General features: G+C 40.4%; 1 protein-coding gene and 1 pseudogene across 8 annotated transcripts in view; both read left to right on the forward strand.

Moving 5' to 3' along the window:
• The window catches only part of TOR1AIP1 (torsin 1A interacting protein 1), a 39,020-nt gene extending 28,807 nt beyond the window's left edge, over positions 1 to 10,213 (forward strand). For 5 of the 7 annotated variants that reach the window (XM_008063358.2, XM_008063359.2, XM_008063361.2 and 2 more), the window contains 3 exons: positions 2,227 to 2,271; positions 2,624 to 2,680; positions 7,843 to 10,213. In XM_008063358.2, the coding sequence (XP_008061549.1) occupies positions 2,227 to 2,271; positions 2,624 to 2,680; positions 7,843 to 8,630 (890 nt within the window). In that variant the 3' untranslated portion in view covers positions 8,631 to 10,213. The remainder of the gene's footprint in view (positions 1 to 2,226; positions 2,272 to 2,623; positions 2,681 to 7,842) is intronic. The other 2 variants (XM_008063360.2, XM_008063363.2) reach the window with 1 other exon arrangement.
• Positions 3,201 to 4,380, forward strand: LOC110596097 (annotated as a pseudogene). Its single transcript, XR_002482270.1, has 2 exons — positions 3,201 to 3,248; positions 3,646 to 4,380. The product of XR_002482270.1 is annotated as a ferritin light chain pseudogene (transcript).
• Positions 10,214 to 16,865: the final 6,652 nt, after the last annotated feature.

Consider the following 16,865-nt stretch of genomic DNA (forward strand, 5'->3'; position numbering starts at 1 on the left):
TACAATAAATCCAAAAATCAGCCAGGCATGGTAGCACGCACCTGTAGTTCCAGCTACTTGGAAGGTTGAGGCGGAAGGATCACCGGAGCCCAGCGGGTCGAGGCTGCAGTGGCCGGGAGCGGCCACGGCACTCCAGTCTAGGCGACAGAGTGAGACTCCAACTCAAAAAAATAATAATAATAAATTCATATATAGTCTCCGCCTTAAATGACCTTTAACCTCTAACCCTTCTTATGTAGCCACAGTATATATCTAGAGATCATCAGGTATTTCCTTACTTTTATTTAGATAATGTAAAAATCCCCATGATGTATCTCTTATTCATAGATGATTAACTCTGTAATTGGCCAAGATAACCTCTGTGGCTCTGTTTTTCCATCAGTAAAGTAGCAGTGGTCACAGTTTATTTTTTCGCAGCATTGAAGTTTTACCGTGCATATAATTGACCTCTTTAGCTGTCTATAACAAAATCACTTTGGCCCTTGCTTTTTTGTCGACTGCCATTTCTTATCACTGTGAGTGTGTGCCTGCTATTAAAAGACCATTTCCAGCTGAGCACAGGACTCATGCCTGCAATCCCAGCACTTTGGGAGGCAGAGGTGAGAGGATTGCCTGAGCCCCCGGGTTCAAGACCAGCCTGGACAATATGGCGAGAGCTTGTCTCTACAATAAGTCAAAAAATTATCTGGGCATGGTGGCACACGCCTTTAGTTCCAGCTACTTGGAAGACTGAGGCAGGAAGATCGCCTGAGTCCAGCAAGTCTAGGGTGCGGTAGCCATGTGCATGCCACTGCACTCCAGCCTGGGAGAGAGAGTGAGACTCCAACAACAACAAAAAAAAGAACACTTCCTCATATAATTTGCTCTTCCTGACCTGTCATAGTTAGTAAACCAAATGTTAATTATTCAGCTTATTAGAATTAAGTTTATAACCATAATCAAACATTAAAATTAAATTTGAAGAGATACTCTTGGAAATAAAAATGCTTGAGTTTTAGTATAAGAAGTACTTATGTCATTTCTTAGTTTTAACTACATATTCTGAATAATTAATATCAGATAAATGACTTCCAGGTGAGTGAAGTTAGTACACACTGTTATCAGAAAATGTTTATATAATTTTTATTTCCTCTTATAATAAGTGGACACTGTAGTGCAGAAGGAAAAATAATTATATTGGACCTCTGATTGAAATGTAGAGATAAATCTTTTTAGTTGCTAAATTGATAGCTAATTTTTAGTATTTTATCTGTTTGCATTTCTACTTTCTTTATCTTAAGTTACTATTTTTTTTTTTTTGAGTTGGAGTCTCACTCTGTCGCCCAGACTGGAGTGCAGTGGCCGCTCCGGGCCACCACAGCCTCGACCTGCTGGGCTCCGGGGATCCTTCCGCCTCAGCCTTCTGAGTAGCCGGAATTACAGGCACGCGCTATCACGCCGGCTGATTTTTTGATTTATTGTAGAGATGAGGTCTCGCTGCCCAGGCGGGTCTCGAACCCGCAGGCTCAGGCAATCCACTCACCTCAGCCTCCCAAAGGCACGGGATTACAGGCTGAGCCACCGAGCCCAGCTATTAAGTTACTATATTTAATATGGCTTAAATAGTTGCACATTAGTTGATGGCCACCTGCCATATATAGGTGTTATATTGAGCTTTGAGGGTTGTGTAGAAGTAACATATCAGAAATAAAACACCAAAAAGATCAATTATATATTTTTTAAAAATTTTAAACTCCAGGCAAGTGATGGATGGCTATTCAGGTAAATGTAGGTCATACAGATGAGCTTACTCTGCCTTTCCACCTTCTGACCCCTGTCCCTCCATTTTCTCTCTTACATGTTAAAACCTGTGGGCATACTAAAAAGGATGGAGGGGGAAAGGGAAAAATTAAGATTGTTATACATTTATTTTCTAAAGTAATCATGGAAGTAGGGATTTGATGGAGTTGTGAAAAAATTATTTTGGAGCTCCATTGTTTAACCACAAACCTAAAACAGAATTACATAATTACTTGTCTATTAACAGAAATGATGGAAAGCATTTTAATGTCAGTTTTAAAACATTACTAATATTTGAAATGATCAGAATCCCCAGAGGAAATATTTCAGTCAGTTTGAGGTAGAAAAACATGAAGATCCAAGTGAGTATTATATTAAGACACCTTACCCAGCTAGCCCAGTAAGCCATAATCCATACGTTGTCCTTTTTTTCCTCCCTCTTTACAGTGTCTTCACCAGGCAAGAGTTCTCTATATGGCAGTTTTTCAGATGGTATAATATATTTCCTTTTATTATGGTGTGCTTATTTTCTTTGTCCTCTTAACTTAATCCCAGAAATTTTACCAATCCAATTAAATAATTATGGATCTAATACTTCAAGGCTATCTCTCAAAACTAAGTATAAGTGTGTGCTTTGTGCTAGACTACTACATGCTGTAAAGAACTATGAAAGAAGTAGGTCTTAGGTATAATGGGCTCTCAGATATTCTGCTTTTTCTTCTGCTTTTAACTGATCTTTGCCTTCTTTTTTCTTGGAGGAATTTGTATCTTTCTCTATTTGAAATAAATACTCAAAGTATGAAACATAAGTTGATAACACTTTTTGTATTTCTCCTATTATTAGATGGCAGCATTCAAAAATCAGATCTTAGAAACCAGTTTTCAGCAACCTCCAGCCAACGTAAGTTTGTCTATTCAGTTTTTATTGAGTCTCTAAAACTGGTGATCTTTAATGTTTGGTAATGTTTCTTGACAGTAGTATGACTTGATGCTATTTGAAAAATCGTGTCTTAAGCACTTCGGAGAGGAAAAATAAGTATTTTGGCCAGGCTCGGTGGTGCAGCCTGTAATCCCAGCACTTTGGGAGGCTAAGGTGAGTGGATTGCCTGAGCCCACGGGTTCGAAACCAGCCCGGGCAATTTGGCAAGACTTGTCTTGCCTCTACAATAAACAAAACTTGTCTCTACAATAAACAAAAAAAATTAGCCAGTGGTAAATTGTGTACTGTAGTTCCGTGGTAGTGTGTACTGTAGTTCCGGCTACTTGGAAGGCTGAGGTGGAAGAATCGCTGGAGCCCAGCAGGTCGAGGCTGCAGTGGCCGGGAGCATGCCACTGCACTCCAGTCTGGGTGAGAGTGAGACTCCAACTCAGAAAGAAATAAATAAATTTACTAGCAGTGAAATTCTTTATGGACAATCTGTATGAGACATCTGGTATTCCCCCTCACCTTATTGTCCTTAAGACCAAAAGTAAGGCTGGGCATGGTGGCTCATGCCTGTAATCCTAGCACTCTGGGAGACCGAGGTGAGAGGATTGCCTGAGCTCATGGTTCGAGCCCAACCTGGACAACTTGGCAAGACATCAACTCTACAATAAATCAAAAAACATGGTGGCACATGCCCATAGTTCCAGTTACTTGGAAGGCTGAGGCAGAAGGATCACCTGAGCCCAGCAGGTAGAGGCTGTAGTGGCCATGAGCAGCGTGCCATTGCACTCCAGACTGGGCTACAGAGTAAGACTCTGATTCAAAAAAAAAAAAAGACCAAAAGTAAATTTTAATAAGTAAAGCTACTAATACTGTTAACTTGTTAACTGGAGGAATCATGCTGAATTAGAAGAAAGATAGTACATAGCATGATATAACAGAAATCTAGCAGCACATTCGGTGGTCCCCCGGATCTGTCTCTTGCTTCAACAGTGTTTGGACGGAACAGACCTGGGGACTCCCTCTCTTCCAGCCACCCACTGCCCTCCCATCTCCTCTCCACTCGCAACCTCCGAGACCACCTTCTTGACTACCTCCTGTTTCTGGGACCAGCAACCACCATTTTTGCAGTTAGCTCCTTGTTGCCAACCAACCATGAGCTCCCAAGTTCGCCAGAATTATTCCACCGAGGTGGAGGCAGCCATCAACAGCCTGGTCAATTTGCATCTGCAGGCCTCCTACACCTTCCTCTCTCTGGGCTTCTATTTCGACCACGAGGATGTGGCTCTGGAAGGCGGGGCCACTTCTTCCGCGAGTGGGCGGAGGAGAAGCGCGAGGGCGCCAAGCGTCTCTTGAAGATGCAAAACCAGCGTGGCAGCCACACCCTCTTCCAGGATATCCAGAAGCCCTCTCAAGATGAGTAGGGTAAAACCCTGGATGCCATGGAAGCTGCCATGGCCTTAGAGAAGATCCTGAACCAAGCGCTTTTGAACCTTCATGTCCTGGGATCCATAGACCCCCATCTCTGTGACTTCCTGGAGAACTCCTTCCTAGATGAGGAGGTGAAACTCATCAAGAAGATGGATGACCACCTGACCAACCTTCGCAGGCTGGCCAGGCCCGAGTCTGGGCTGGGCAAGTATCTCTTCGAAAGGCTCACCCTCAAGCACGACTAGGAGCCAGCGGCCTCTGGGGGGCCCCCTCTCAAAGTATCAGGGCTTCTTCTGCCTAAACCTCCCCCTCCAGCCACTGGGCAGCTTTTTAACTGCCCTGGGCCAAATAAAAATAAAGCCTTTTGCAGCAAAAAAAAAAAAAAAGAATTCTAATGAGTTTTGGAGTCCACAGACCTATATTCAAACTAGATTGGACTATTTATCTCGCATAGCAGTGAACAAATTTCCTTCTTTCTTTTTTTTTTTTTTTTGAGCTGGAGTCTCACTCTTGTCGCCCAGGCTAGAGTGTAATGGCACACTCACAGCCACCACAGCCTCAACCTGCTGGCCTTAGGTGATCCTTCCTCCTCAGCCTTCTAAGTAGTTGAAACTACAGGTGGGAGCCACCACACCCGGCTGATTGTTTTTGATTTATTGTAAAGATGAGGTCTCACCAAGTTGCCCAGGCTGGTCTCTAACCCCTGGACTCAGGCAGTCCTCTCTCCTCAGCCTCCCAAAGTGCTGGGATAACAGACTTGAGCCACCACACCCGACTAGCAAATTTCATATGAGTTATACCTATCCATATTTACCTAGAAAATTAAAGTTGGAACAATTTAAAAATATTTATTTATTTTGAAATAATTTAGTAAGAAGAGTGATAGATTGCTTTGCATTTTTTCTAATCTCTTTAATGCCTGGCTTAATAAAATGGATTCTCATATCTGTTTCTGCATTTAATCTGTTAGAGTATATTATTTGGGTTGAAGTATCTGCAGAAAATCTAACTTCATACAGATATGAAGAATTTTAATAGCCTTTTTCGATGATTTTGGATATTCTTTTTTTAATGCACTCCAAAACTCAACAAGTGGTAGTTTCTTAAATGTTATTTGAAATCTCAATCAATGTCAGTGAACTTTCTGTACTCTATTACATTAAAATCCATTGGCCTTGTATTAATACTTTGAATGGAGTATCATACATTGGTCATTTCAAAGTATTGGTTCACTAAGATATGCAGCTCTTCCAAATATTGACACAATTTGTAATATAATATAAAAGATCCCATTTTTTAACTCTTAAAAACTTTTTAAAAAGTCTTTTGGCCAGGCTCGGTGGCTCAGCCTGTAATCTCATGCTTTGGGAGGCTGAGGTGAGTGGATTGCCTGAGCCCACGCGTTCGAGACCCTCCTGGGCAACTTGGCGAGGCCTCAGCTCTACAATAAATCAAAAAATCAGCCGGGCGTGGTAGTGCGTGCCTGTAATTCCAGCTACTCGGAAGACTGAGGCAGAAGGATCGCCGGAGCCCAGCAAGTCAAGGCTGCAGTGGCCGGAAGCGGCCACTGCACTCCAGTCTGGGCAACATAGTGAGACTCCAACTCAAAAAAAAAAAAAAGTCTTTTGGCCAGCTGTGCTGGTCACATCTGTAATCCCAGGGCATTGGGAGGCTGAGGTGGGAGGATCGCTTGAGACCAGGAGTTCAAGACCAGCCTGGGCAACATAGTGAGAACCTGTCTCTACAATAAAATTTTTAAAAATTATTCAGGTATGGTGGCACATGCTTGTAGTTCCAGCTACTCAGGAGGCTGAGGCAGGAGGATTGCTTGAGCTCAGGAGTTTGAGACTGCAGTGAGCTATGTTCATGCCACTACATTCCAGCCTAGTGTTAGAGACCCTGTCTCAAAAAAAAAAGGCTTTAATTACAATACAGTATTGGGAGCTGTCAAGTTCATGGTGGCATATATATTTCTAAAATCCTAATTTTATTTTTTCTTTAATTTTTTAAATTTAAAAATATACATATATTTGTATATACACACATATATATTTATTAAGAGACAGAGTCTCTGTTGCCCAGGCTGGAGCGCAGTGGCGTGATCATAGGTCGCTGCAACTTAAAAGTCCTGGTCTCTAACAATCCTCCCTCCTCAGCCTCTCCGAGTGCTAGGATTACAGGCATAAGCCACTGTGCTCAGTCCTAAAATTCTAATTTTCACTTGAAAACTTGAATTTTATAATTGACAACAAATATTGTCAGTTGTTTTTCTAGAAGTAACAGGCTTCTAGGGAAATTTGGTCGAAAATGTATACCAAATACACAAGTCTGACTAACTATGGTTTGTTACTTGTTCTGTCAAGTAAAAAATGGTATGTATTCCATTCAAAAAGTGCTAACTCAGCAACTCACTTGCACAAAGTTATTTTCCTTGAGACAACCATTGTACTGTGCTATGTGGCAGAAGTGCTTTATGTAAACTTCCTATATCTTCACATGGAATATTGAGAAAATATGTATGCAAGGACTGATATTTGATAAGATAAATCACTTTTTTGCTTCATGAAGGACATTCTTAAGTGAAACTCCCCCCCCCTTTTCATCTTGAATGCATGGCAGTGAAAAATACAATGACTGTCCTAGAGCAGCTGGTGCCACTTCTCTGTGATCTTGCTAAAGTATCAGGAGTTTTTCCACCATTGCTTTTGCACTATCAGTGCAAATGTCAGCACTATGGAAAAAGTCAAATAACATCTTAGTGTTACTAGAATAACTTTAATCTCATAGACCCACTAAAATAGGTTCTTGAGGTACTCCTATAGACTACACTTTGAGAACTGCTTCTATATAAGGTCCCTAATGCAATTATTAGCCTAAAGCAGTCAGTCAATAAATAAAGGTGTAAAATTGTTATTGCCACTATTATATTGTTATTTTGCTGAATTGGAGCACTGTTGCCCATGCTGGGGGGCAGTAGCACACTCACAGCTACTCAGGCAATCCTTTGCCTCAGCCTTCCGGATAGCTGGAACTACAGGCATGTGCCACCAAACCCAGCTAACTTCATTTTATTTTATTGTAGAGATGAGGTCTCACCACCTAGTTGCTCAGGCTGGTCTTGAACCCTTGGGCTCAGGCAGGTCTCTCGCCTTCGCGTCCCAAAGTACTGGGATTACAGGCATGAGCCAGCATGCCCAACCATATTATTAACTGATTAAATGAAGTAGAATATGAGAAACTGCTTTATAAGCTGAAAAGCACTAGATAAATGTAAATTGATATTATCATTATTGCCAATGATAATTAAGGGTGAGTTACAAACTAAATTTTACCAGTGTTCACTTGTATACCACGAAAAGATATGTATCAGTGCAGTTAATCTAAAGGGACAGCTAGCTATTATAATAGATGGAAGATGTTCACTTATATTGCCTTATTTCCTGTATTCCTTTGTATACTTTAGAATTATTCTACCTTGGATAATTAGCCATGCGAATTGCTGAGTTTCTAAGTTAAAAAATATTTTATTAAGTGTCTTTTAATACAGTTTCTCTTCCAACAATTAGTAACTCAATGCCTACCGGTATGAGATTTTCTTTAAGTCTTTCCTCTTTTAAATGTGTGATTAATATTGATTTTAAAATTCACTTGCCCTTGCAGCTAGGAAAATGGTATTTATATCTGTCATTTCTTTTTTTTCTGAGCAGAAGTGACTGGACAACCCAGAAATGCATCTTTAGTCAAGATGAATTGGTGGTGGCTACTTTTCCTGATACCTCTTCTTGCCTCTGTGAGTTTTTGGATCTTTCCCACTTCTGAGGTAGAAACCATGGCTGTTCAAGAGTTCCAGCACCAGATGAAAAAACTTATGATTAAGTACCAAGGTCAAGATGAGAAGCTGTGGAGAAGGAGTGTGACATTACTGGAAAAACACCTTAATAGTTCCCATCCTCGGCCTCAGCCTGCTATCTTGCTGCTCACTGCTGCCCGTGATGCTGAAGAAGCACTTAGGTGTCTGAGTGAACAAATTGCTGATGCGTATTCTTCCTTCCGGAGTGTTCCTGCCATCCGGATTGATGGAGCAGACAAAGCTGCTCAAGACAGCGATACTGTCAAACTAGAAGTCGACCAGGAACTGAGCAATGGATTCAAAAATGGCCAGAACGCAGCTGTGGTGCACCGTTTCGAGTCACTGCCTGCAGGCTCTGCTTTGATCTTCTATAAATATTGTGACCATGAAAACGCAGCCTTCAAAGATGTAGCCTTAGTCCTTACTGTCTTATTAGAGGAAGAGACACTGGGAACCAGTCTTGGCCTAAAGGAAATTGAAGAAAAAGTGAGGGACTTCCTCAAAGTCAAGTTCACCAACTCTAACACACCCAACTCCTATGATCATATGGACTCAGACAAGTTGAATGGCCTCTGGAGCCGTATTTCTCACTTAGTCCTGCCTGTGCAACCTGAAAATGCCCTCAAAGGGGGCATCTGCTTATAAGAGGTGAAAGAAGAGAAGATCATGTCTCAAGTTCTGAGAATTTTTCAGACTTTCTAACCAGAGACAAGATTCAGAGCTCTTTTTGGAAGAACTGGTTTCTTTTTAAAGGAAGTTAAGTTCTTATATAAACATGAAACATCTAAATTACTTATTCAGCCTAATTATTTCTATTCTATGAGAGAAAGAATCGTTTGTTGAGAGCTATGTTAAGGATACCTTAGGAGTGTAAATTACACGTAGCTCCATAGGGAATCGATTTTGATTCTGAGCTGAAATTATTACTCTTATGGTGTGACCAGTGAAAGATCCTTTCTTAAGAATCTTCCCGATTTGTTAATTTAGATTTTTCACAAAGTTTGTTGCATTATTAGTAAGATAGCTCCTTAAATGTAACCATGGATTTTTCCATAATTTTCCCTTTTATACCAGTTAGGTATGAGTGGTTAGTCACCTTCTGCCTAAAGGAACAGAAGTAATGAAAGGTCATCTCAGTATGTGTCTTGGATTTTTTTTTTTTTTTGGAGGGTAAAGAGAAAAAAAATTTGTGTAATGGGGAAGGTGAAGGAGAAAAAAAATGCTCTTCAAGATGAAATGTAACAATAAGCCATTGAGATGTACGTAGTCAAACAGGTACATGAACTGTTATCTCAGTGAATTCTGTTGGGATTTGTTTTTTATATTTCTTTTTTTTTTTAAGCTTGACGAAATTCTTGATCTTCCCAAGGATTTCTAAAGCATGTGTATCATGAGGTTTAACGTATTTGTTCACTTGACTCTTAAGGGTAGGCAAATTCAGAGCAGTTTATTTTGGACATATCCTGAAACTTTTGTTTTGAAGGAAGAAATACGGTTTTAGGAATTGGTGAACCATTTGTTAACCACCTATTGTGTGCTATTAAAGAAAGATTTAATTTTTTGCGTGTCTACTTGTTACAGTCTAAGTCATTTAATGACACTCCATAACATATAAAGATTTACTATGCACACAATAAATTGTATTGAGTGCCTCAAGCTAAGAGAATGAACTTTACCACATGAAGGGTGTTAAATATATTTCTGTACTACTATAGTGTTTTAGTTTTAACTTTGCTTCTATAACTGAGTTTTCTCGTCTGTCAGCTGCTTTGGTTTTCTTAAAAATCTTAAAATTCTAAATCCACCTTGTTTGCTCTCCACAAACCTTGAAATGAAAATATTGTTTTATAATCAGTCTTGACTTCATCATTTACCCCTTGAGGGTCCCACAACTGGTAGGAGAAGGTGGTCTAATTTCTTTCCACTAGGACTGCCAGTATTCATACATTTATACCCCTTATTGTAATTTGTTCCTGACTATCAGAAGTCAATAATCTGATTTAATTATAGAGGATTATAAAACAAGTTTTTGAAAAGGCTTATTTTATACATACATATTATATGGAGAAAAAAGTTTATATTAAATGTTTCACTGACCCAAATAATGTTAAAGTGGTTAATATGTTACTTATATCTTTCAGGAAAAATAATTGTAGCAACTGGTCTGTAAATGACTTTAAAAGCTATTTTAGTAATTTAAATAAATGTACTTTCTTGGTTTGTACTCTGTGTTATAAACTTAATGACTTATAATTCTTCTTTTAAAAATTAATCCAAGTGTTTTCCTTACACTGGAATAATTTTAGTGACTTTGCCTAGGAGAAACAAAGGCCATAGAATTGTACCCGTTCACAAGAACGTTGGTTAGAAATGCAAATAGCCATGATTTTCTGTTTGACCCAGGGATTCTGAACTATTAAAAATGTAGTTACCTGAGCCCTGGAGTTTGAAACCAGCCTGGACAACTTGGTGAGACCTCGTCTCTACAATAAATCACAAAAACTGCCAGGCGTGACGTGCATCTGAAGTTCCAGCTACTTGGAAGGCTGAGGAAGGTTGAGGCTGCGTGAGCGTGCCACTGCACTCCAGCCTGGGTGATAAGAGTGAGACTCCAACTCAAAAGAAAAAAGTAGTTAATTTAGGTATTTCTGACTTAGCAAATTAATCCTCACAGTAGCTTTTCTTTGTCACCTTCCTAATGAGACTTTTTAAATATTTTTTCTAATCACCTTCTCGTGAAATTTTAATTCCAACCATATACTATATATCTCTTTTTTTGTTGTTATTGAGAAAGCAGGATTTATTGAGAGGACAGAAAAGCTCCCAGAGTAGGAGAGGACCTAAGGGGGTTGCCCTACTATATATCTCTTTGTGGATTGAATATATTTTTGTGCTTTATACAAAACTTTTTTTTTTTTTGCCCCACCAATTTTAAGAATGCATCCTTAAGAGCATCCATATTTTAGATAATTGCTGCCTAAAACATTCTATTTTATATTCATGTTATTGTAATCCTTGTAGAAGGGAAATTGTAGTCAGCTTGAAAATAGAATTAGGGTCTCTAGAAATATGAGCACATTGTAACTTTGGGTGACAACAATGACTCAGAGGAAACCATATGCAGTACCAGTCTTAAAACTTCTAGAAACTTAATTTGCTTCTGTTCGATTAATGACTTTTTAATATTATCTTTAAGGAAGTTTAAAACCTCTAATCCTCAAAACAAAGATCGGAAGTAAACATTTTCATTTGATGAAGAGAACTGTAACTTAGAGATGGAAGGGTTTATATATTTCAAAACTAAGTTAAAGAAATAAAATCCAGGTTCCCTATGATCTTGAGTCTAGAGGAAGTAGCTTTGTTGGCAGTGTAAACAAGCAGTTTTCCCCATTGGTTCTGTTTTCTCTGTACTGAGAAAGGAACCCTTCAGGTCCTATTGTAATAGACATCAGCTATTGTTAATTTGTTGTAAGTCCCTCAGTAGAACACCAAGTTTTTTTAGTTTTCGGACTGTCTCTTGGGCAAGTGAGGTGGTAGATGACCGTGTACTAGATTCAAACTTGATTTTTTTTTTTTTAGAACTTTTGTCCTCCTTTTAGAAAATACCATTCTTAGGCTAAACTCAGTTACATGCTATGTAGCCCCATAGTCATGATTTGCCTTTTTTTTTTGAGTCGGAGTCTCACTCTGTTGCCCAGGCTGGAGGGCAGTGGCATGCTCACAGCCACCACAGCCTCGACCTGCTGGGCTCAGGCAATCCTTCCGCCTCAGCCTTCCAAATAAATGGAACCATAGGTGCATACCACCATACCTGGCTAATTTTTTTGATTTATTGTAGAGATGAGGTCTCACTAAGTTGCCTAGACTCAAACCCTAAGTGGTAGTCCTCTCAATTCAGCCTCCCAAATTGCTGGGATTACAGGTGTGAGCCACCGCACCCAGCTATGATTTGCATTTTTAATAGGAAATTTTTTATCTACTGTCAATTTTTTATAGTTTAAATTGACTTCCTCTTATTTTGCCTACAACAAATACGGAAAAGATCCATATAAAGGTCATATATATATAATTGAATATAAGTTAAAAGCTGTTCCTCACCCTCTTCTACTTTATGTCAGCTATTGAGTGCTTATGAACGCTCCAAACACTGTCCTAAATGCTTTATGTGTATTGATTAACTGATACAACTATCACGATCACCCTGTGAGGTGGTATTATCCCAATTTAATAGGCAGAAAATTGAAGCACAGAGAGGTAAAGTGACACTCAAAGTGGTGGAACAGAGATATGAACCCATGCAGTCTGGCTTTAGAACATCTATTCTTTTTTTTTTTTTTTTGAGTTGGAGTCTCATTCTGTCAACCAGGCTGGAGTGCAGTGGCCGCTCCCGGCCACCGCAGCCTTGATCTGCTGGGCTCAGGCGATCCTTCCGCCTCAGCCTTCCAAGTAGCTGGAACTACAGGCACACGCTACCACGCCTGGCTAATTTTTTGATTTATTGTAGAGATGAGGTCTCCCCAAGTTGCCCGTGAGGGTCACAAACCCGCGGGCTCAGGCAATCCACTCACCTCAGCCTCCCAAAGCGCCGGATTACAGGCTGAGCCACCAAGCCCAGCCAGAACATCTATTCTTAACGACTTAAGATGTTCTCTAGAACCCCATTCTGAATACAGGAATAAACAAACTTTTTCCTCTAGACTCTAGCAACACCTGTCTGCTATCAGTATGCACACAAGCCATTCTGCAGCAGACACCAGCTGGATGTCCTCTAATTTTTTTTTTTTTCTTGACTTCGAGTCTCACTCTGTCGCCCAGACTGGAGTGCAGTGGCCGCTCCCAGCTACTGCAGCCTCCACCTGCTGGGCTCCGGCGATCCTTCTGCCTCAGTCTTCCAAGTAGCTGGAACTACAGGCGCGCTACCACACCCGGCTGATTTTTTGATTTATTGTAGAGATGAGGTCTCGCCAAGTTGCCCAGGCGGGTCTCGAACCCACAGGCTCAGGCAATTCACTCACCTCAGCCTCCCAAGGTGCCGGATTACAGGCTGAGCCACCGAGCCCGGCGATGTCCTCTAATTCTGATACTACGTGGAGATAGCGAAAGATTCTGCAGGTGAAGGGCGCAGTCCCACAAGATGGCCTCCATTTCACATGCCAGTTGCAAGCTCCAGGTTGTTTTATCTGTGTTTGTGACCAACAAGCTATAAGTTGCAGGTTGCATAACCCCCTCCTCGGGTTCAATTAATTTGCTAGAGGGGCTCACAAAACTCAGGGAAATACTATACAGTCATACCCCACATTATGACATTACAGTGTTGGACACATATACCATGTGGTCCCATCTGATCGTAATACTATATTCTTATTGTACCCTTCCATTGTTCACATGTATCTTAATACGCAAATATAGTTGCCCCTTGAACATGGATTTGAACTGTATGGGTCTGCTTATGCATGGATGTTTTTAAATAAATATATTAGAAATTATTTGGAGATTTGCAACAATTTGAAAAAACATGAATCATGTAAACTAGGAATATCAAAAACTTTAAAAAAAAAGGTACACCATGAATGCATAAAATATAATGTAGATACTAGTCTATCATTTGCTACCATAAAATATACATAAATCTAGTATAAAAAATTAACAGAACTTACACAGGCCATACATTGCACCTTTCACAGTCAGGAGAAATGTAAACAAATGTCAAGATGTCATAATAAATCATAACTAAAATTAACTACAGTACATACTGTTCTTTTGTAATGATTTCATAGCTACCTCGTGCTGCTATCACAGTGGGCTCAGGTGTTGCAAGTATCCATTTAAAACACCCTGCTATGCTGATCATGTCCACATGAAAGGATCATCTGCCGTAAACTACATATCTCAGTAAAAAGTCGCCTCGCGCAGTTCTTGTATGTTTCTGCTGTGTTTAGTGCAATGCCACAAACCTTGACTTAACACCATGGGACCCGTGTGAAGCGCCTCTTGTGATGCTGGAAATGCTCCAAGAAGCAGAGACAAGTCATGACATTACAGAAAAGTTTAATTGCTGGATACGTATGTACTGAAGACTGAGGTCTGCAGCTGCAGATGCCACCAGTTCAGACAGATGATTATAAACAGGCGACATACGCTTATGATATCTATGAACACAGTACAGTATGGTAAATATATTTTCCTTATGATTTTCTTCACATTTCCTTTAACTTTATTTTAAGTACAGTATGTAGTAATACAACTGAACTATGTGTTAATCAACAGTTTATGCTATTGATAAGGCTTCTTTCTGGTCAACAGTAGGCTATTGAGTTTTGGGGGAATCAAAAGTTATAAATGGATTTTTGACTCTGTGGGAAGGGGAAGAGTTGCACTTCTTATCCCTGAGTTGTTCAAGGGTCAACTGTACTTACCATGGGGTTACAACTGCCTGCAGTATTCAGCACAGTAAAATGCTGTACAGATTTGTAGCCTAGAAGCGATAGGCTAGACCATGTACCCTGGGTGTGTAGTAGGCTAGACTATTTAAGTTTGTGTATGGACACTCTATGATGTTCACACAATGACAAAATTGCCTAACAATGTAATGCTCAACATGTGTCTTTGCCAAATTTGCCGGGTATGGTGGCACGTACCTGTAGTTCCAGCTACTTGGAAGGCTGAGGCGGGAGGATTGCCTGAGCCCAGCATGTCGAGGCTGTGGTGGCCGTTAAGTGTGCCACTGCACCCCAGCCTGGGTGACAGAGTGAGACTCCAACTCAAAAAAAAAAAAAATGTATTTTTGTCATTAAACAAAACATGACTGTACTTATATTTACTGGTTTATCACAAAGGATATTATGAAAGATACTGATGAACACCAGATAAATAGATGCTCAGGACAAGGAATTGGGAAGGGGCCTGGAGCGTCCATCTAGTCCATCCCATATATTCAGGCTCTATACATGTATATTCTTTTTAATTTTTTTTTTAAACAGTATCTTGCTCTGTTATCCAGGCTGGAGTGCAGCGGCACCATCACAGCTCACTGCAGCCTCCAACTCCTAGGCTCAGGCGATCCTTCTGCCACAGACTCTTGATTTTTTTTTTTATAGATGAGGATTGCTATGTTGCCTAGACTGGTCTCAAACTCCTGGGCTCAAGCAGTCTTCCCACATCAACCTCCCAAAGTGCTGGGATTATAGGCGTGAGCCACTGCGCCCAGCCTGTATATTATTTGTGGCTCTCCTTTCTTCAGCATTGCTCAGCATTGTGGAATGCAAACTGCACACACCAAGGGTCTCAAGAATTTTGAATAAAATAAGCTAGTCATTAATCACACAGTCCTACCTGTTGACACATATTTGCATACACAATCATGCTTTTGTACCTAAAGGCACTGCAGCGTTGACTCACAATTCATCTTTTTCAAAATAGTTACATGTAACCCAGGGGTTGGTTAACTGTCCCTGCTTACCACACAGTCTGTTTTTGTTTGTTTGTTTAAGTAGGGATCTTACTCGGTCACCCAGGCTGGAATGCAGTGGCTTGATCACAGCTCACGACAGTCTCGATCTCCTGGGCTCAGGTGATCCTTCCACCTCAGCTTCCCGAGTAGCTAGGACTACAGGCGTGTGCCACCACAACTGTTCATTTATTTTTATTTTTTGTAGAGTTGAGGTCTTGTTATGTTGTCTAGGCTTATCTTAAACTCCTGGGCTCTAGCAAGCCTCCCATCTCGGCTTCCCAAAGTGGTGGGATTATAGGCGTGAGCCACTGTGCCCAGCCTCAATGAAGCATTTGTCACACCAGCTACTGGAGTGTATTCAGTGGACAGCCCTGTCAGCTCCTTCATGGATTGCCTCAGCTGCAGAGAACTATCTTGCTCAACACCATGTATGAGGAGGGGGAGAAGGTGTACTTTGGTGACTAACTGTGGGGATACAAAGGATGGGCTTTCTCACTGCACACAGTGCAAACGTGATGGACCGTTTTCACTCCAGAGCTTCCCCACGGGGTTGGCTGAGGTTGTGAGGCCTGTGGTATAGCACAACTTCTACTCTCTCCCATCCTGCTGCTTTCTCCTCCTCCCCACACATGCTGGTACCAAGGCACTCCTCAGTAAATATCCCTTATACTAAATTTTTTCTCAGACTCTGCTTCTCAGAGAATCCAACCTATGCCACACTCCAAGCTTTGTGTAGTTTACAAATAGAGTCGATATAATATTATTTTTATAATTGCAATGATATTATTTTACAATAAAGTAAACATTAATATAAACACTAATATATAAAATGCATGTTTATTATGATGTTTATTGAGCACTTAATATGTGTCAGGCACCTTGCTAGGCAGCATACATATAGTATCTCATTTAATCTTCATAATATTTGAAGTCGACATTATTACTATCTTTCAGTTATAGATAAAGATTTAAAGACCCAGAGCTGTATATGTTTAGTAGGTGGTAGAACTAGGCTTTGAACTCAGACAGTCTGACTCCAGAGTCTGCACCCTTAACACTCATTATATCCACTTCTTAAGGAGTAAACATGATATTAAATCATATCGTATAACTATAAACATATAATGGATATAAGTTGAGGACACATAGAGCCTGACTCAGAACCACTGAATTATCTTGTAATATTTATATCTCTCTTTAGATTTAAAAACCTGACAGAAAAGTTTGGAACTCTATTAGGAAAAATATCTTTCTAATAGTAAAGGCCTACTATGGTTCTGATTTCATATATATATAATTTTTTTTTTTTTTTTTTTTGAGTTGGAGTCTCACTCTGTCGCCCAGACTGGAGTGCAGTGGTCGCTCCCGGCCACCACAGCCTTGACCTGCTGGGCTCCGGCGATCCTTTCGCCTCAGCCTTCCAAGTAGGA

This window comes from Carlito syrichta, unplaced genomic scaffold, assembly GCF_000164805.1.
Source record: "Carlito syrichta isolate Samal-C Ts95f unplaced genomic scaffold, Tarsius_syrichta-2.0.1 Scaffold306782, whole genome shotgun sequence".
Lineage (NCBI taxonomy): Eukaryota > Metazoa > Chordata > Mammalia > Primates > Tarsiidae > Carlito > Carlito syrichta.